The 17,682-nt window shown below is 46.2% G+C and overlaps 2 protein-coding genes across 2 annotated transcripts; both read right to left on the bottom strand.

Moving 5' to 3' along the window:
• Positions 1-2,966: 2,966 nt before the first annotated feature.
• LOC128841576 (C-X-C motif chemokine 10-like) lies at positions 2,967-4,606 on the bottom strand. Its single transcript, XM_054036725.1, has 4 exons — positions 4,540-4,606; positions 4,219-4,342; positions 4,047-4,127; positions 2,967-3,151 (listed from the first exon to the last, which is right to left on the bottom strand). The coding sequence occupies exons 1-4, from the start codon at positions 4,592-4,594 to the stop codon at positions 3,115-3,117; spliced, it is 297 nt and encodes a 98-aa protein (XP_053892700.1). The 5' UTR covers positions 4,595-4,606; the 3' UTR covers positions 2,967-3,114.
• An 8,689-nt stretch (positions 4,607-13,295) lies between these two features.
• Positions 13,296-14,980, bottom strand: LOC128841562 (C-X-C motif chemokine 10-like). Its single transcript, XM_054036695.1, has 4 exons — positions 14,914-14,980; positions 14,593-14,716; positions 14,423-14,503; positions 13,296-13,527 (listed from the first exon to the last, which is right to left on the bottom strand). The coding sequence occupies exons 1-4, from the start codon at positions 14,966-14,968 to the stop codon at positions 13,491-13,493; spliced, it is 297 nt and encodes a 98-aa protein (XP_053892670.1). The 5' UTR covers positions 14,969-14,980; the 3' UTR covers positions 13,296-13,490.
• Between the last annotated feature and the right edge of the window lie 2,702 nt (positions 14,981-17,682).

Genomic DNA, 17,682 nt, shown 5'->3' with positions numbered 1-17,682 from the left:
GCTTTGCCCCTTCAGCCCTGCTGCACCTCCATATGCCCCCAGCGGGGTGCAACCCACTCCCAGCGCTGTGCAGAGAACCAGTCCTTGGTCGGAGTGCTCAGCTCTCCAACAGCCTGGCCGGCAGGCTCCTTCCTTCCCGCACTGCCTCTTGTTGGGCCGGTGTCCCAGGAAAGCCCAAGACCCTCCGGTCGGGGCGTTGGCCAGGAGGAGCCGAGCCCTGCATGTGCCAAAGCCCCGCACAGCGCTGGTATGTGGAAGCCTCTCCACCCCTCAGCTAAGTTCTGGAGTGTGTGTGTGTGTGTGTGTGTGTGTGTGTGAAAGCAATTTCCAGCCTGTTTGTGCCCCAACTCTGCAGGTTCCACAGCAGCCCCCCAGGCAGGGACTTAGCACCCTTTTCACCTGCCTGCCCCCCCCTCCCGGGTCCTGCTCCCAGGGATAGTGGGGTTGCTCCATCCTCTAGACACCCTCCCCTGCTGAGCCACCTCCCTGGCCAGGTTCACTGAAGCCCCTGCAGTCAGGTTCCCTGGGCCCTGGTGCACAATGCATCCAATGCGGCTTAACCCTTCCTGCCCACGCTGTAGCCGGGGGACAAGCGGTGGCTGGGTTATGTTGGTGGCAGCAGCAGCCTGGAGGTGTTAGCTGTCTTTTGACACTGTGTGGGCAGGAAGAAGGAGCTGCTTCCAGCCACAGGGGAGTGGGGAGTGGGGAGGGGGAGGAAAGAGATGAGGTCTGCAAAGACATGGGCCAGGTCATCCCTTCTCTTCCCCCCCCCTCCCCCGAGCAGGGAGAGGAGGGTCGGTCGGTCATACACGCCCCCCCCTCTGTGTGAGAGAGGTGTACGGGAGTGTGTGTGTGTGTGTGACCTCTCCCCGTGTGAGCCCTAAAGCCTTTAACATAAGCAGGTAAATAAAAAGAATCCAACTACATAGTATTTCTTTTATTACAGGGGCTCAGTCAACTTGATGTTAATTGGAACATTTGTACTGCATAGTTCTGATTGCCTTTGAACTCGCTTGAATACGAGTAATTTTACCGGGTGCTCGTATTCCGCATAGGGAAATATAGTCACCCTAGCCATGATTTCGTTGCTCTTTTAGGCTGTGCTAGATTAAAGCGAGTGTGGGTATGCCTACCCGGGCTGCAGTCACACCTCTGATTGCAGGATAGACATCCTCCGTCACTTTTCAGAGTTTCCCCTTATGACTGTCCTGTTTTTCTGCTTTTAGATAACTATCCTAACCAACTGATTTCAACAAAATAGTCAATACAACCTGATCCATTATATCCATTGTGTTTATTGTTCAACTTTTTGGCTGTGAAATGGCTACAAGCTCCTGGAAAAAGTTGAGTTTAGTCACTGCCTAAAAAATGACACACAAAGTTGGATAATACATTTTAGATGTGGAATAAGAGAGCTGGGAGGACATTAATTGCAACCAACAGAAATGCAGTCCTGCCACTAGATGGTGTACAGAATACAAGCAAAATGAGTATGCAGAGTGTTATGTGTACACAAAGTATTGGCTAGTCTTGTCTAGAGCAGGTGTCAGCAACCTTTCAGAAGTGGTGTGCCGAGTCTTCAGTTATTCACTCTATTTTAAGGTTTTGTGTGCCAGTAATACATTTTAATGCTTTTAGAAGGTCTCTTTCTATAAGTCTATAATATATAACTAAACTATTGTTGTATGTAAAGTAAAGTTTTTAAAAATGTGTAAGAAGCTTCATTTAAAATTAAATTAAAATGCAGAGCCCCCCGGAGTGGTGGTCAGGACCCGGGCAGTGTGAGTGCCACTGAAAATTGGCTCGCATGCCGCCTTTGGCATGCGTGCCATATGTTCCCTACCCCGGTCTAGATAGTGAAGTTGGAAGAGGTGCCCTTAAAGATATTGTCAGGAACTTGAGAAAAATACCAGGCTAGTGAAACCTTGAATCTTAGCTCCCCATTAGTAACTGATGAATTGCCAGAATACCTGATGGCACACTGGATAAGGTCTAAATGTAACTGATGTGGGAGGAGAACAAAAAAAGACACACTTTAGGCACTGGCAGAATCACTTTAATAATACCTTTCTTTCTTTGGCTTAAGTCTGCTTCTTAATTCTGTTTTAATGTCTAGGACAGCTACACGGTTGTAAATCTGAGCAGTTGGACTCAACCCCTGCCAGCTTGACACTGAAACTCTGGAGCTCAGTACAGTTGCAAAGGGTGGATTCTATGCCAGACACCTTGGCATCCTGAAATAAATGTGGTCCCACCTCGGGGGGGGGGGGGGGGGAGGGAGGAAAAAGACAATTTTATGTATGCCTGTATCTGTGCACAATCTGCTAAAAGACTTGGGGGTGGGGCTTATACCTCGCAATCCTGGGACTCCTGTGTGTGTGTGTCAACTTGGGCTTTCTTAATTTGCACTAAAATAGTCTAGACCGCTTATAATAAACTGAGTGCAGTGCCCCTCTGGCCAAATTTCCAGCCCACCCCCAATGTGTGCCTCCACATTTACTGTGCCAGTGGCTCTCCACCTGGGAGGGAGGTTCTTCTCTGCTGGGCAGAGAGAGATCGTTAGTCTCTTGCATCTCACCCAATCTTCCTAATAGTTACTAATTACTTTCTATTGGGATATGCAGCCTTCTTGTTTGACTTGGAAGCAACAAGGTAAATGAAGCGACAGGGGCCCTCCATTGCATTCCGAATGACTTCTTATTCCAGAAAAAGGCTTCTCTTCCCCCAAATACCATGAATATTTTTGAAAGTTCCAGCATGATTTAATTCCTTCCTCATCTATCAGCAGAAAACATCTACTACTTTTTATTTTTAACATTCTCTACAACAATAGAAAACCAAGACAGAAAGTTGCTTTGGTATTTATTGTATAAAACATAATGTACAGTATATTACAGAAATTAAGAAAATACAATCTGTTCTCTAATGAATGCATCTTCTTGAACTTCAAAAGCTCACTTGCAGCACAATATATTAACTATATATATATATATATATATATATATACTTTGTCAGCCAACGGCTCAAATGATACATTTTGTGAGTCACAACACTAAGTCAAGTAAAGTTCCTAGGCTCCTGCTCCACAAATCAGATAATTTTCTTGACAAATATTCAGATACTGGGTTTATCGTTTTTCTTTCCCTTCTTCCTGTAAAAGAAAAGAGTAACACTTAGTAGTCTTGTCTAATGTCTTCCATCCAGGATGATCACAGTCCTTCCTGTGCAAAAATCCTAGAGATAAATTGAAAATCTAGGCATTGCCTTTTCCCATCCCAGTACAGAGAGAGTCTCAATGAGGCTGCAGCCTAAATGGGCCAGAGTCTTAGAGAGCAGTGAGGACTTCCTTTTAATGGTCTCTGGCCCCATCTGCCCTCACTCACGCAGCAATGTGACTGAGTCTCGGGAGTGTTCTATAACCATCCAAAGGTGAGAATCTGCTTTAAGCTTCATTGATGCTGCACGCCTTTTTGCTGATAATATTCCACAGTTCTTAGGTGAAGCCCCTCATCATGTCTCCTACTCTATGGCCATCTACTTTCTGTACCAGGTCCTTTGCCCGCATGGATTTTTTTGCAAAATGGAGAAGGGTAGCGCCACTGAAAGGTGAGTCCATAGAGAGCCTCTTCACCCTCTGACGTTCTGCTGGCTCTTTAACAGACCACAGCAACGCTGTGCAGGCTTGAGAGGAAGCATAGTAAAATAAACTGCTCCTTCAGTGTCAGTTGGATGTTTCAAGTGGGCTGCTAGAATTACCTAAATTAGAATTAAGCCAGTGCAGTGGGGTCAACACCCCCAGCTCTTGAGGCAAATGCTACGGCACGGCACAAGAACAGAAGTAGTTAGAGCTTCCTGTTTTGTACCAGCTCTCGGGTGCTAGCAGTGGATTCCTTTAACACAATGGCAGGAGACTGGCTCCCTGCTGCATGAGTTCCTCACTCTGAGTCACTGATGCATGCTGGCCCCTGCGATTTTTGTGAAATTTTGGTCCAAAACTGAGGAATGTTCAATACCAATCAGTGATTAAAAAATGGAGTAGTTCTTACTTGACGAGCTGCTGGAAAATATTTCTTATCTGGCTTGCATTGGGATCCAAGCATATTTGTCTGCCACTTTTCAAGTTTACTCTGGAAAAAAATAAATTAAAAACCCATGAGAGAAGTGTTTGGAAATGATCCCCTTAAATTTATTTTTTTTGATACTAGATTTGAATCTCACATTATTTCCACATTTTCACACGAGGCAGATGCAGGGAGAATTTCTATGGTCTTCAACTGGTTAGGACTAAACACAATTTTATTTGTAATTCGAAGGCATGAGCATCTCCCGTTCATTGTTAATTCTGCAAATACAGAAAAATAGCTCCATCCGTTAAAATGACGGTAAGTAAATGAGGCACATTTGGTAAGCACATCAATTCAACGTACAAATGTCATTTTAAATTCTTCCTAGTTCTCTTAGGACCAGCTGTCTGTGCTGTTAAAACAGCAGCTGTGCAGCAGTCAAAATAGACTATGAAAACAAGTCAAAGGGACCTACCGTGTGAAGAAGTTAGAGCAACGACTGCAAGTGCGACAACGAGCTTGTACACCATCCTTCTGCAAGATCTTCCTTCCTCTTCTGGTCAAGTTTCTTTGCGTTGTCAAACCTAAAGCTCATACTGGTGTACCACAGAGCCCAGCAGCTTAAATATGCTGTGATAGTAGTTGGGCTGTGACATCAGATGCTAAATTTGAACTGTAATGGAGAAATTTTGAACATGTTCATGTGGAATATTTTTTTTTATCAACCAGTGATTCATGGATGGAAAAAATCTTAAAAATACATTTCATACCACAGGTACGATTCGGCATAGGCGGTTGAGGATTAGGCAGGTGGTTTCCAAACTGTCTATGGATTGTCATTGGTCTGTGATGCATTTGCTGTTTGCATGAAGTGGGCTCATGCTCATTAACTATAAAATTGAATTAAAGGCAGCTAAAAATATATTAAACATGTTTCTACTGCTGTTCCATGTAATTGATTTTTATAGCTGCTGTACAGATGTTATGAAGACACATAGTTTATTGGGGGTACAGAGGCTTTCATTAAGAACATGAAACTGGCTGATCTGGAAGTCATCCAGCTTCTGCGTGAGCGCCCTAAAAGAACGATGTCCCAGGTGTAAAACACCATTATCTGAGCTCCATCCCAGAGTCACTGGACTCTGGAACAAGCTGTGCGTGCACTTCCCCAAACCCAGCTCTCAAACAAGGAGGATCAAAGGATGGTGGCATCAATTTTATTGTAGGCAACCAGATGGGATGCTTCTCTCAATGCTAATAGTGTATATTTTCTGAATCCTGCTTTCAGTGCTTTAAATAGATTTTGTCCAACCCTCTAACGGCCCAGCCCTATCGTGTTTCTGCAGTAAGGGAGACTAGAAGATGTACTCCGGAGAGAAGCCTGTAGGTTAGGCTTCCTAGGGATGCTGGGGTAGAGAGCCAGAGGACATAAGCCAGCACCGCTACCTTCCCTCCAAAGAGGGGGAGAGCAGAGGAAGCAAGATCTGCTGTAGGGTCCTGCTGAGGGTATGTCTACACAACAACTAGATATCTGCAGCTGGCCTGCGCCGGGTAGCTTGGGCTGTGGGGCTGTTTCATTGCTGTATAGTCTTCTGGTCTTGGAGCCTGAGTTCTGGGACCCTCCCACCCTGTGGGCTCCTTGAGCGCAGGCTCCAGCCCGAGCCCAGAAGTCTACACCAGGAGGAGACAACACCAAGGCCCAAGTTGGGTGGCCAACCGGAACCCCCCTCCAGCTCCGCGCCCGTGCCACACCCCCACCGCGCGCCGGAACCCCCCCGAGCACCGAGCCCTGCGCTGCCCCCCCCCCCGAGCGCCGCCGGAGCCCGCCCCAGCCCCCCGCCAAGCGCCGCCAGAACCCCACTCCAACCGGAGCCCACCGCGCCTGGCCGCCGGAGTCCCCTCCACCCCCCCGTGGAATGCCGCGCCGCACTCCCCCTCGCCGCCCCTTACCAGGTACCGCCCCAAGCATGTGCTTGGGTGCCTGGTGCCTGGAGCCGGCCCTGCATAAAACTCAGCACTGTCTTGAAAAAGGAACTTCCCTTTTTCCATTGTCCAGAACTTGGCATCAAGTTTTGTGGGCTTAGTGTTATGGCAGAGGTGAACGTTAAGGAGTACCAGTCTTCATCTCATTCCTCTTTGACCCTTTTGAAATTTCAGACATCATTACCATAGCCTCAACAGAAAATCTGAAATGAATGCATTGCCAGAATTTGTAAATCGCACCACTGAAACCTAGTTACAATTCTACTAGATACTGTGATTTGGCTGATCATTTAAACCTTCATCCTGTGACTTATGTTGCCTAACTTTCAAACTGTCTAAATTTCAGGCAGAACGTGCTTTCAAATTTTTGTAATCTAAAGGCTCCTTTATTGAAATACATGATGCACCTTCCTAGCAGACAATTGCACCGAAGATATGCAGATTTTGCACAGTTGGAGCAGTAGTTATGCTGTATTAGTCACATTATTTTCATCTGCCTCTAAACAGGAGTGGTTTTCAATTGTGGGGGCAACTGATGAGGGACCTTGAAGTACTCAGCCGGGGGAGATCTTCTGAAATTGAGTCCTGCTCCGAACTCTTACTTCCCACTGCACTAAGAGATCAGTTTTCCCTTTGCGAACATCCATGTGCAAAGCTAGAGGTTCTCAGAAGTGACCAGGAATTTTCAACTTCGCTAGTTCCTGTATCTGTTCATTTCCATGGGGCTAGCTACATGACTCTGAAAGGATGCTGACCCACCGTTATCCTGTGTTGGCAAGTATTTTGCCTTATCTGCTGTAGTCATTTTAATTTTAGGCTCTCTGCGTCTAAACCAAAAGCTTGTTGGGAGACGGAAGAGCCCTTGCTAGCCTTGATTTTAATATGAGCCTGTAAAGGAGCACATGACCCTTTAAGGTCCAGCCGTGAGCTGCAATCAGAATCCCCTGCATATAATCAAGGAAGCTCCCTGCTGCAACCGACAGGCTACTCTATTTAAGGTGAGGAAACTGACTGGGGAGACCAGAAGCTGCAAAACTGGCAAGGAAGGGTGATCCTAGCTACCTGGAGATTGATCTGACCAGACCCAGAGCCGTTTTCTTTTGAATTTCTGGTTTACCCAGAACATAAGACCCGGGCTCGGAGGTAAGGACTTTAAATTGTTGTTCAAGTGCTTCTTTATGGGACTTTGTTAAAAAGGAAACTGACTTCTCCTGTTAATTAAGGTGTTTGGTTTCTCCTTGCCCTGATCAAAGCAAGCTGCCATATGGGGCACAGTAAGGCAAGGCGTACTTGCATGTGCATCTTTTTACGGAGTCCCCTCCATCGAAGTCTTTTTCGCCCGGCAGGATCCCACCATGTTTTACCTCTGCAGCCGACTGATGTACAAATTCGGCCTTGGGGGAGTCACTTTGCCCAACGCTAAGATGAAGGCATCATTTCTGGGGTGAAATTTGGCAGCTGTATAACTGCACAGAAACATCATATGCCATGGTTTAGAGCGGGGATTTAGGAACACCGTATGCGCACAACTGATACAATAGGGCCCGGGCGTATGTGAGCAGAACCTGACTGAGCATTTGGACAAGGCACTGTAATTAACAGCCCCAGTTCTTACCAAAAAAGGGCAACTGGAGCATTAATGACAACAAGTGAGCAGAACTTCTTTCTTCTGGAAAACAGCACCTCCTCGGCACGGTGCCTGCTGATACCACAGTGGAGCATCTCTTTTAAAAAATTATCAACCACTTCCCGGTTTCTTTACTTGTTCCCTGCAGTTCTCCCATCCATCCAGAGCTATGGCTATGGAGCAAGAGTTCTGCTTGGTAACAAGACCTGTTGCACAAGTCAACAGAGTTGCAGGTCATTCCGATGCTTCTTTCAAAGTTTCCTCTTTCCTTCTAAAAGGAGGACTAAGGTCTCATTAACTTTGTGCCGTCAGGCAGATTGCTGGTAGCCTATGCCTTTATGAATGGAATTTCTGCTGAAATCTCAAATATGAATTCTAGTTACACAGTGGAGGAGGCTGGAGATTATTCTGGATATGAATGTGGTTTTTTATGTAATCTCTTAAGTACAATTGTTTTAAGCGTCATCCTTTAGTGGTTAACACTTCTGAAGATTAAACTTCCTCTACTACTGCTAGTTCATGGGTTTTCCAGTAGATCATGTCAACTATAATTAGTGAAAATGTACATGCAGTGCTTTGTGACAGACAAGGCAAACGTGCCCCTCTCTCAATTTCCATTTCCTCTTCCGGTTCCCCGATCCTCAAATCGTAAATGGATGTTTAATTCCCTTTGCAAGATTTTTAACACCCCCTAAAACATCTGGAAGCTTGCCTCGCCGGCCCATGATAGTCGAAATGGCCAGGCTCCTACAAACCATTAGGCATGTGCTTAGCTCTAAGCATTTCCATTTTCAGTTTGGAAGATGTGCAGAAATCTGGGACAACAGAAATTCATGTGTGTTTGTTTTCCTCTTCAGTAAGTGGAATGTTTTATTTTGGGAGATATAGGGAGAACATAAGGCTAAAGGGTGAGATTCTGGCTCCACTGAAGTCAATTGAAAAACTCCCATTGAATTCAAATGGCTCAAGAATTTCACCCAAATTTTGGGGGGTGGAAAAGAGCAATCCGAGGAGTGTAAAAACACTGACTGGTGACCTTGGTAAGAGACTGGTGCGGTATCCCAGTCCTGAGTGGGAGGAAATCGGCAACAACTTGAACCTGGAGTAATTTAGGATGGGGAAAGCCAATGGTGGTTTGGAAAAGGAATGTGGGGAACAGGACATTTGAGTTGAGACAGCTGTGAGGAAGATGAGGGGAAGCTTTCGTCTCCTTTTCAGAGCTCACAGGGATCGCTTGAAAAGCTGTTGACGAGAGCTGGAGAACAGAAGCACTTCGCGGCAGAATTCCGTCAAACTGAGAATAAAACCAGAGCAAGAATTAGCCCATTCTAGTGTGGAGGCAGAGCATAAGGAACAGCAGTGCTCAATGCGCGAGCAGGAGTTGGCCATGCAGAGAAGGGTGCCAGGGAGCAAAAACTCCTGTTAGAGACTGAACAGTGTACAATTGGGACCCAGACAGTATCTCATGTAGAAACAAGAGCTGTCTGGGTGACTGCAGCCCCTCCTCAGTGCGTCAAGGCCTTGATGTCAGGCCAGGGGGAAAAGCAGTGTTCCCTGGAGGCAAGGCAGTTGGAGGACACGCCAATGATGCAAAGAGAGAGTTCTCCGTTCTATTTACAGTCTTTATGAGTTAGTTAAGAATCTTTGTCCTTTTCTTAGGATTCAGACAGTATTTGAGTCCTCCATGCTGGTAAACACTATAATATAATAAGATATTTCAAAGGGAATGCAACTTTGATTATGCTTTGAAGTGTTGAAAGAGGGGCCCAAAGAGACTTGCATCATTTCTGTAGTTTCACAAGAACTGCTAGTAGGAAGTATTTCTATAATTGTTTTTTTTTTAATCCTTCAGTCCAGTCATTTTGTTGTTGTTCTGCTGTTCAGTGCACAAACACTGCCCTCCATCCCTGAACACACCTATGCATAAAGAATTTAAACAATATTTTAAAAAGATAACCATTACTGTTTCAACATTCAAAGAGAGGCATTTCGAATTAAGCCTTTCTAAGCTATTGTGTTTGCTGATGGTAAAGTTTATCCTCTTGGCTATTTATGATTTTTATCAGCCATATTTTGATGTGCAGGTTTGTAAAGAGATGGAAATACGTTTGTAATTTTACTTGTAAATGAGGAATATGTAGTGAATGACAATATTTTAATTCAAGCAAAAAAATGAAATTTGTAGATGGAAAGAACTTAAATCCTTTCTAGTCCCTCCCTCAGCAAATGTGGGGTGATGCATTTATTTAGTCCCATAATACATCGCACATTCAGAGTCTCTAACTCCAACAGAAGAGTATTTTATATACAAATTTTTAAGGTAGTGGTAGAATTTTTTGTTTGTTTAATGACTCATACTCAGAACAAACCATTTGAGGTGGAACCTGCGCGCCGAGTCCTTGTCCCATATTTTCTGTCTTCACTGTCGCACTGCTGGCCATATCCCTGCTCACTAGCTGCCCGCCCACCAGCCGTGAGTGTGTTGTGTGCGCAAGGCTGGTAGCGGGGCAAAGCTGCAGTGCGTTGGGCTGACCGCTCCCTCTGCTGGTCCATCAGCGCAGCCCCTGCTGGGTGCCAGCTCTTGGCCAGCAGGCCACCCTGGTCCGGTTTCCAGCCGGCACCGGCTGCAAGCTGCGGTGGATGGTGAGTGCGGGCAGGTACCAGGCAGCGGCCAGTTACGCATCGCCTCTGCTGCCCACCCATTGGCCCTTTGTGCTCCCCCTCTCGCTGTCCTCTCCCTGCTTTGCCCCTTCAGCCCTGCTGCACCTCCATATGCCCCTGGCGGGGTGCAACCCACTCCCAGCGCTGTGCAGAGAACCAGCCCTTGGTTGGAGTGCTCAGCTCTCCAACAGCCTGGCCAGCAGGCTCCTTCCTTCCCCCATTGCCTCTGGCTGGGCCGGAGCCCCAGGAAAGCCCAAGACCCTCCGGTCGGGGCGTTGGCCAGGAGGAGCCGAGCCCTGCATGTGCCAAAGCCCCGCACAGCGCTGGCATGTGGAAGCCTCTCCACCCCTCAGCTAAGTTCTGGAGTGTGAGTGTGTGAAAGCAATTTCCAGCCTGTTTGTGCCCCAACTCTGCAGGTTTCACAGCAGCCCCCCCAGGCAGGGACTTAGCACCCTCTTCACCTGCCTGCCCCCCCCCCCTCCTGGGTCCTGCTCCCAGGGAGAGTGGGGTTGCTCAGTCCTCTAGACACCCTCCCCTGCTGAGCCACCTCCCTGGCCAGGTTCACTGAAGCCCCTGCAGTCAGGTACCCTGGGCCCTGGTGCACAATGCATCCAATGCGGCTTAACCCCGTCCTGCCCACGCTGTAGCCGGGGGACAAGCGGTGGCTGGGTTATGTTGGTGGCAGCAGCAGCCTGGAGGTGATAGCTGTCTTTTGACACTGTGTGGGCAGGAAGAAGGAGCTGCTTCCAGCCACAGGGGGGTGGGGAGGGGGAGGAAAGAGATGAGGTCTGCAATGACATGGGCCAGGTCATCCCTTCTCTTCCCTCCCCCTCCCCCGAGCAGGGAGAGGAGGGTCGGTCGGTCATACACCCCCCCCCCCCGTGTGAGAGAGGTGTGTGTGTGTGTGTGTGTGTGTGTGTGTGTGTGACCTCTCCCCGTGTGAGCCCTAGAGCCTTAAAGATAAGAAGGTAAATAAAAAGAATCCAACTACGCAGTATTTCTTTTATTACAGGGGCTCAGTCAACTTGATGTTAATTGGAACATTTGTACTGCATAGTTCTGATTGCCTTTGAACTCGCTTGAATATGAGTAATTTTACCGGGTGCCCGTATTCCGCATAGGGAAATATAGTCACCCTAGCCATGATTTCGTTGCTCTTTTAGGCTGTGCTAGATTAAAGCGAGTGTGGGTATGCCTACCCGGGCTGCAGTCACACCTCTGATTGCAGGATAGACATCCTCAGTCACTTTTCCCCTTATGACTGTCCTGTTTTTCTGCTTTTAGATAACTATCCTAACCAACTGATTTCTACAAAATAGTCCATACCACCAGATCCATGGTATTTCCATTGTGTTCAACTTGTTGGCTGTGAAATGGTTACAAGCTCCTGGAAAAAGTTGAGTTTAGTCACTGCCTAAAAAATGACACACAAAGTTGGATAATACATTTTAGATGTGGAATAAGAGAGCTGGGAGGACATTAATTGCAACCAACACAAATGGAGTCCTGCCACTAGATGGTGTACATAATACAAGCAAAATGAGTACAGAGAGTGTTATGTATACACAAAGTATTGTCTAGTCTTGTGTCTAGAGCAGGGGTCGGCAACCTTTCAGAAGTGGTGTGCCGAGTCTTCATTTATTCACTTTATTTTAAGGTTTCGCATGCCAGTAATACATTTTACTGCTTTTGGAAGGTCTCTTTCTATAAGCCTATAATATATAACTAAACTATTGTTGTATGTAAAGTAAGGTTTTTAAAAATGTGTAAGAAGCTTCATTTAAAATTAAATTAAAATGCAGAGCCCCCCGGAGTGGTGGCCAGGACCCGGGCAGTGTGAGTGCCGCTGAAAATCGGCTCGCGTGCAGCCTTTGGCATGCGTGCCATATGTTGCCTACCCCGGTCTAGAGAGTGAAGTTGGAAGAGGTGCCCTTAAAGATATTGTCAGGAACTTGAGAAAAATACCAGGCTAGTGAAACCTTGAATCTTAGCTCCCCATTAGTAACTGATGAATTGCCAGAATACCTGATGGCACACTGGATAAGGTCTAAATGTAACTGATGTGGGAGGAGAACAAAAAAAGACACACTTTAGCCACTGGCAGAATCACTTCAATAATACCTTTCTTTCTTTGGCTTAAGTCTGCTTCTTAATTCTGTTTTAATGTCTAGGACAGCTACACGGTTGTAAATCTGAGCAGTTGGACTCAACGCCTGCCAGCTTGACACTGAAACTCTGGAGCTCAGTACAGTTGCAAAGGGTGGATTCTATGCCAGACACCTTGGCATCCTGAAATAAATGTGGTCCCACCTCGGGGGGGGGGGGGGGAGGGAGGAAAAAGACAATTTTATGTATGCCTGTATCTGTGCACAATCTGCTCAAAGACTTGGGGGTGGGGCTTATACCTCGCAATCCTGGGACTCGTGTGTGTGTGTCAACTTGGGCTTTCTTAATTTGCACTAAAATAGTCTAGACCGCTTATAATAAACTGAGTGCAGTGCCCCTCTGGCCAAATTTCCAGCTCACCCCCAATGTGTGCCTCCACATTTACTGTGCCAGTGGCTCTCCACCTGGGAGGGAGGTTCTTCTCTGCTGGGCAGAGAGAGATCGTTAGTCTCTTGCATCTCACCCAATCTTCCTAATAGTTACTAATTACTTTCTATTGGGATATGCAGCCTTCTTGTTTGACTTGGAAGCAACAAGGTAAATGAAGCGACAGGGGCCCTCCATTGCATTCCGAATGACTTCTTATTCCAGAAAAAGGCTTCTCTTCCCCCAAATACCATGAATATTTTTGAAAGCTCCAGCATGATTTAATTCCTTCCTCATCTATCAGCAGAAAACATCTACTACTTTTTATTTTTAACATTCTCTACAACAATAGAAAATCAAGACAGAAAGTTGCTTTGGTATTTATTGTATAAAACATAATGTACAGTATATTACAGAAATTAAGAAAATACAATCTGTTCTCTAATGAATGCATCTTCTTGAACTTCAAAAGCTCACTTGCAGCACAATATATTAACTAAAAAAATATATATATACTTTGTCAGCCAACGGCTCAAATGATACATTTTGTGAGTCACAACACTAAGTCAAGTAAAGTTCCTAGGCTCCTGCTCCACAAATCAGATAATTTTCTTGACAAATATTCAGATACTGGGTTTATCGTTTTTCTTTCCCTTCTTCCTGTAAAAGAAAAGAGTAACACTTAGTAGTCTTGTCTAATGTCTTCCATCCAGGGTGATCACAGTCCTTCCTGTGCAAAAATCCTAGAGATAAATTGAAAATCTAGGCATTGCCTTTTCCCATCCCAGTACAGAGAGAGTCTCAATGAGGCTGCAGCCTAAATGGGCCAGAGTCTTAGAGAGCAGTGAGGACTTCCTTTTAATGGTCTCTGGCCCCATCTGCCCTCGCTCATGCAGCAATGTGACTGAGTCTCGGGAGTGTTCTATGACCATCCAAAGGTGAGAATCTGCTTTAAGCTTCATTGATGCTGCACGCCTTTTTGCTGATAATATTCCACAGTTCTTAGGTGAAGCCCCTCATCATGTCTCCTACTCTATGGCCATCTACTTTCTGTACCAGGTCCTTTGCCCGCATGGATTTTTTTGCCAAATGGAGAAGGGTAGCGCCACTGAAAGGTGAGCCCATAGAGAGCCTCTTCACCCTCTGACGTTCTGCTGGCTCTTTAACAGAACACAGCCACGCTGTGCAGGCTTGAGAGGAAGCATAGTAAAATAAACTGCTCCTTCAGTGTCAGTTGGATGTTTCAAGTGGGCTGCTAGAATTACCTAAATTAGAATTAAGCCAGTGCAGTGGGGTCAACACCCCCAGCTCTTGAGGCAAATGCTACTGCACGGCGCAAGAACAGAAGTAGTTAGAGCTTCCTGTTTTGTACCACCTCTCGGGTGCTAGCAGTGGATTCCTTTAACACAATGGGAGGAGACTGGCTCCCTGCTGCATGAGTTCCTCACTCTGAGTCACTGATGCATGCTGGCCCCTGCGATTTTTGTGAAATTTTGGTCCAAAACTGAGGAATGTTCAATACCAATCAATGATTAAAAAATGGAGTAGTTCTTACTTGATGAGCTGCTGGAAAATATTTCTTATCTGGCTTGCATTGGGATCCAAGCATATTTGTCTGCCACTTTTCAAGTTTACTCTGGAAAAAAATAAATTAAAAACCCATGAGAGAAGTGTTTGGAAATGATCCCCTTAAATTTATTTTTTGATACTAGATTTGAATCTCACATTATTTCCACATTTTCACACGAGGCAGATGCAGGGAGAATTTCTATGGTCTTCAACTGGTTAGGACTAAACACAATCTTATTTGTAATTCGAAGGCATGAGCATCTCCCGTTCATTGTTAATTCTGCAAATACAGAAAAATAGCTCCATCCGTTAAAATGACGGTAAGTAAATGAGGCACATTTGGTAAGCACATCAATTCAACGTACAAATGTCATTTTAAATTCTTCCTAGTTCTCTTAGGACCAGCTGTCTGTGCTGTTAAAACAGCAGCTGTGCAGCAGTCAAAATAGACTATGAAAACAAGTCAAAGGGACCTACCGTGTGAAGAAGTTAGAGCAACGACTGCAAGTGCGACAACGAGCTTGTACACCATCCTTCTGCAAGATCTTCCTTCCTCTTCTGGTCAAGTTTCTTTGCGTTGTCAAACCTAAAGCTCATACTGGTGTACCACAGAGCCCAGCAGCTTAAATATGCTGTGATAGTAGTTGGGCTGTGACATCAGATGCTAAATTTGAACAGTAATGGAGAAATTTTGAACATGTTCATGTGGAATGTTTATTTTTTTTATCAACCAGTGATTCATGGATGGAAAAATCTTAAAAATACATTTCATACCACAGGTACGATTCGGCATAGGCGGTTGAGGATTAGGCAGGTGGTTTCCAAACTGTCTATGGATTGTCATTGGTCTGTGATGCATTTGCTGGTTGTCTATGGAGAGTGGCTCTTTGCATGAAGTGGGCTCATGCTCATTAACTGTAAAATTGAATTAAAGGCAGCTAAAAATATATTAAACATGTTTCTACTGCTGTTCCATGTAATTGATTTTTATAGCTGCTGTACAGATGTTATGAAGACACATAGTTTATTGGGGGTACAGAGGCTTTCATTAAGAACATGAAACTGGCTGATCTGGAAGTCATCCAGCTTCTGCGTGAGCGCCCTAAAAGAACGATGTCCCAGGTGTAAAACACCATTATCTGAGCTCCATCCCACAGTCACTGGACTCTGGAACAAGCTGGGCGTGCACTTCCCCAAACCCAGCTCTCAAACAAGGAGGCTCAAAGGATGGTGACATCAATTTTATTGTAGGCAACCAGATGGGATGCTTCTCTCAATGCTAATAGTGTATATTTTCTGAATCCTGCTTTCGGTGCTTTAAATAGATTTTGTCCAACCCTGTAACGGCCCAGCCCTATCGTGTTTCTGCAGTAAGGTATGTTAGAAGATAGCCTCCGGAGAGAAGCCTGTAGGTTAGGCTTGCTAGGGATGCTGGGGTAGAGAGCCAGAGGACGTAAGCCAGCACCGCTACCTTCCCTCCAAAGAGGGGGAGAGTAGAGGAAGCAAGATCTGCCGTAGGATCCTGCTGAGGGTATGTCTACACAACAACTAGATATCTTCAGCTGGCCTGTGCCAGGTAGCTTGGGCTGTGGGGTGTTTCATTGCTGTGTAGACTTCTGGGCTTGGAGCCTGAGTTCTGGGATCCTCCCACCCTGTGGGCTCCTTGAGCGCAGGCTCCAGCCCGAGCCCAGAAGTCTACACCAGGAGGACACAACACCAAGGTCCAAGTTGGGTGGCCCAAGGTGCTGTGGGTTTTTCTTTGCTGTGTAGACACTCCATGAGAGGCTAGGAAAGGGGTAGGCTCTCCAAAGAAGCTGGGAGAGAGCCTAGGGTGCGCTGTGGAAGAAGCCAGTCATAGAACTTGGCAGCGTTATCTCCTTATACAGCTTTCTATCTGGTTTAGTAAGTAAATGGAGGTGTCATTTGGCTAGAAATGAGACCCTACCTAATCCCAAGGGTTGTATCAGGATGAGGAAAGAAGCCTGTGGGGAGAGAAGCAGGGAGAGTTCAGGATCCGTACCGGGTTTACAATGGCACTGGGACCACACACATAAGGGGCCCCAGCACCCGGACTGTGGCTCTGCAGCCCCCACTTCACCTGTGCTCTGCCCCAAGGCCCCGCCCATGCAAGTGGCGGGTGGGGTCTCAGAGGAAGAGGTAAAGCAGAGGCAGGAGCTTGTGGGGGGATTGTGGGCGGTGCCTTGGGGGGGGGGGAGAGGCTGAGTGGGGGTGGGCCTACGGCTCTGGTGCTAGGGCCCACAAAAGATTAATCTGGCTGTGTGCAGGATCAGACCTGATCTAGGGCTTAAGAATGGAACTCTTGGAGGCTGGAGGGCATAAGCTTCCCTTTGGTCCTGAGGACCTGTCGGGATATTGCTGTTCTCCCTAGGGAGACCGGGCGCACACTTCCTGTAGAAAACCAAATTCTCCTGAAAGTTCTAAATCATCAGTGTGACTAACGAGTGTGGAGGTTTGGCTTGTCATTATAACTGACACCTAGTACCATGGTGGTGGGAGTCCTGTTTTGGGGAAACTGAGGGCTGCAGCCTTCTTGCATATGAAAGTCGAAACACATGTGAAAAAGCAATAGGCCATTGTCCTGGTGCATAAAGGAATATTGCCTGTTGAGACTGACTGAAGTTTAATTTTTTCCGCATAAAATCCTTGCATAGGGGTCGCCTGCCAAGCATTGCTAGAGGCTGTGTTCCTGATGTGAGAATCATTGCAAAATCTTAGAAACATCCAAACAGAAAGCCCCTGCCCAAACCTTTAACCTGCTGGATGGTTGCTACCCACTTCACAGCCTGTATGGGGGGAAAGGTCATGTCTCTGGGCTGATTCGTGTTTATTTTCCTATTAAACCTACTTGTTGGATCTATCTGGTCTATTTTTGGTTTAATGAATGACTGGGGGAAATATTAAAGTTGTCAGGGGAAAGAGCTTTTCTTGGCAACTGTTAGCTGCAGATTCATTCTGTGAATCCTGGAAAAGTTGCTTAGTAGGATTCTGATCTAAAGTCCACTGAAATAAATAGATTTCCCCTCTTCCCCCCCACCCCCCATAGACTTGGCTCAAGCTGTAGAACACCGGACTAGATGTTGGCTTTCCAATTTGATAAGCAAAAATCCTTCTATTGCTGACTGGTTGTCCAGTACAAGTTCAGAGGACCAGGTCAAATATCAGATCGCTCCCTTGTGGGAGATTACGTCTGACTGCTGCTCAGCCCTTCCGTTACTTTTTGTCTGA

This window comes from Malaclemys terrapin, chromosome 8 (genome assembly GCF_027887155.1).
Source record: "Malaclemys terrapin pileata isolate rMalTer1 chromosome 8, rMalTer1.hap1, whole genome shotgun sequence".
Classification (NCBI taxonomy): Eukaryota; Metazoa; Chordata; order Testudines; family Emydidae; genus Malaclemys; species Malaclemys terrapin.
This window is presented reverse-complemented; position numbering and strand designations above follow the sequence as displayed.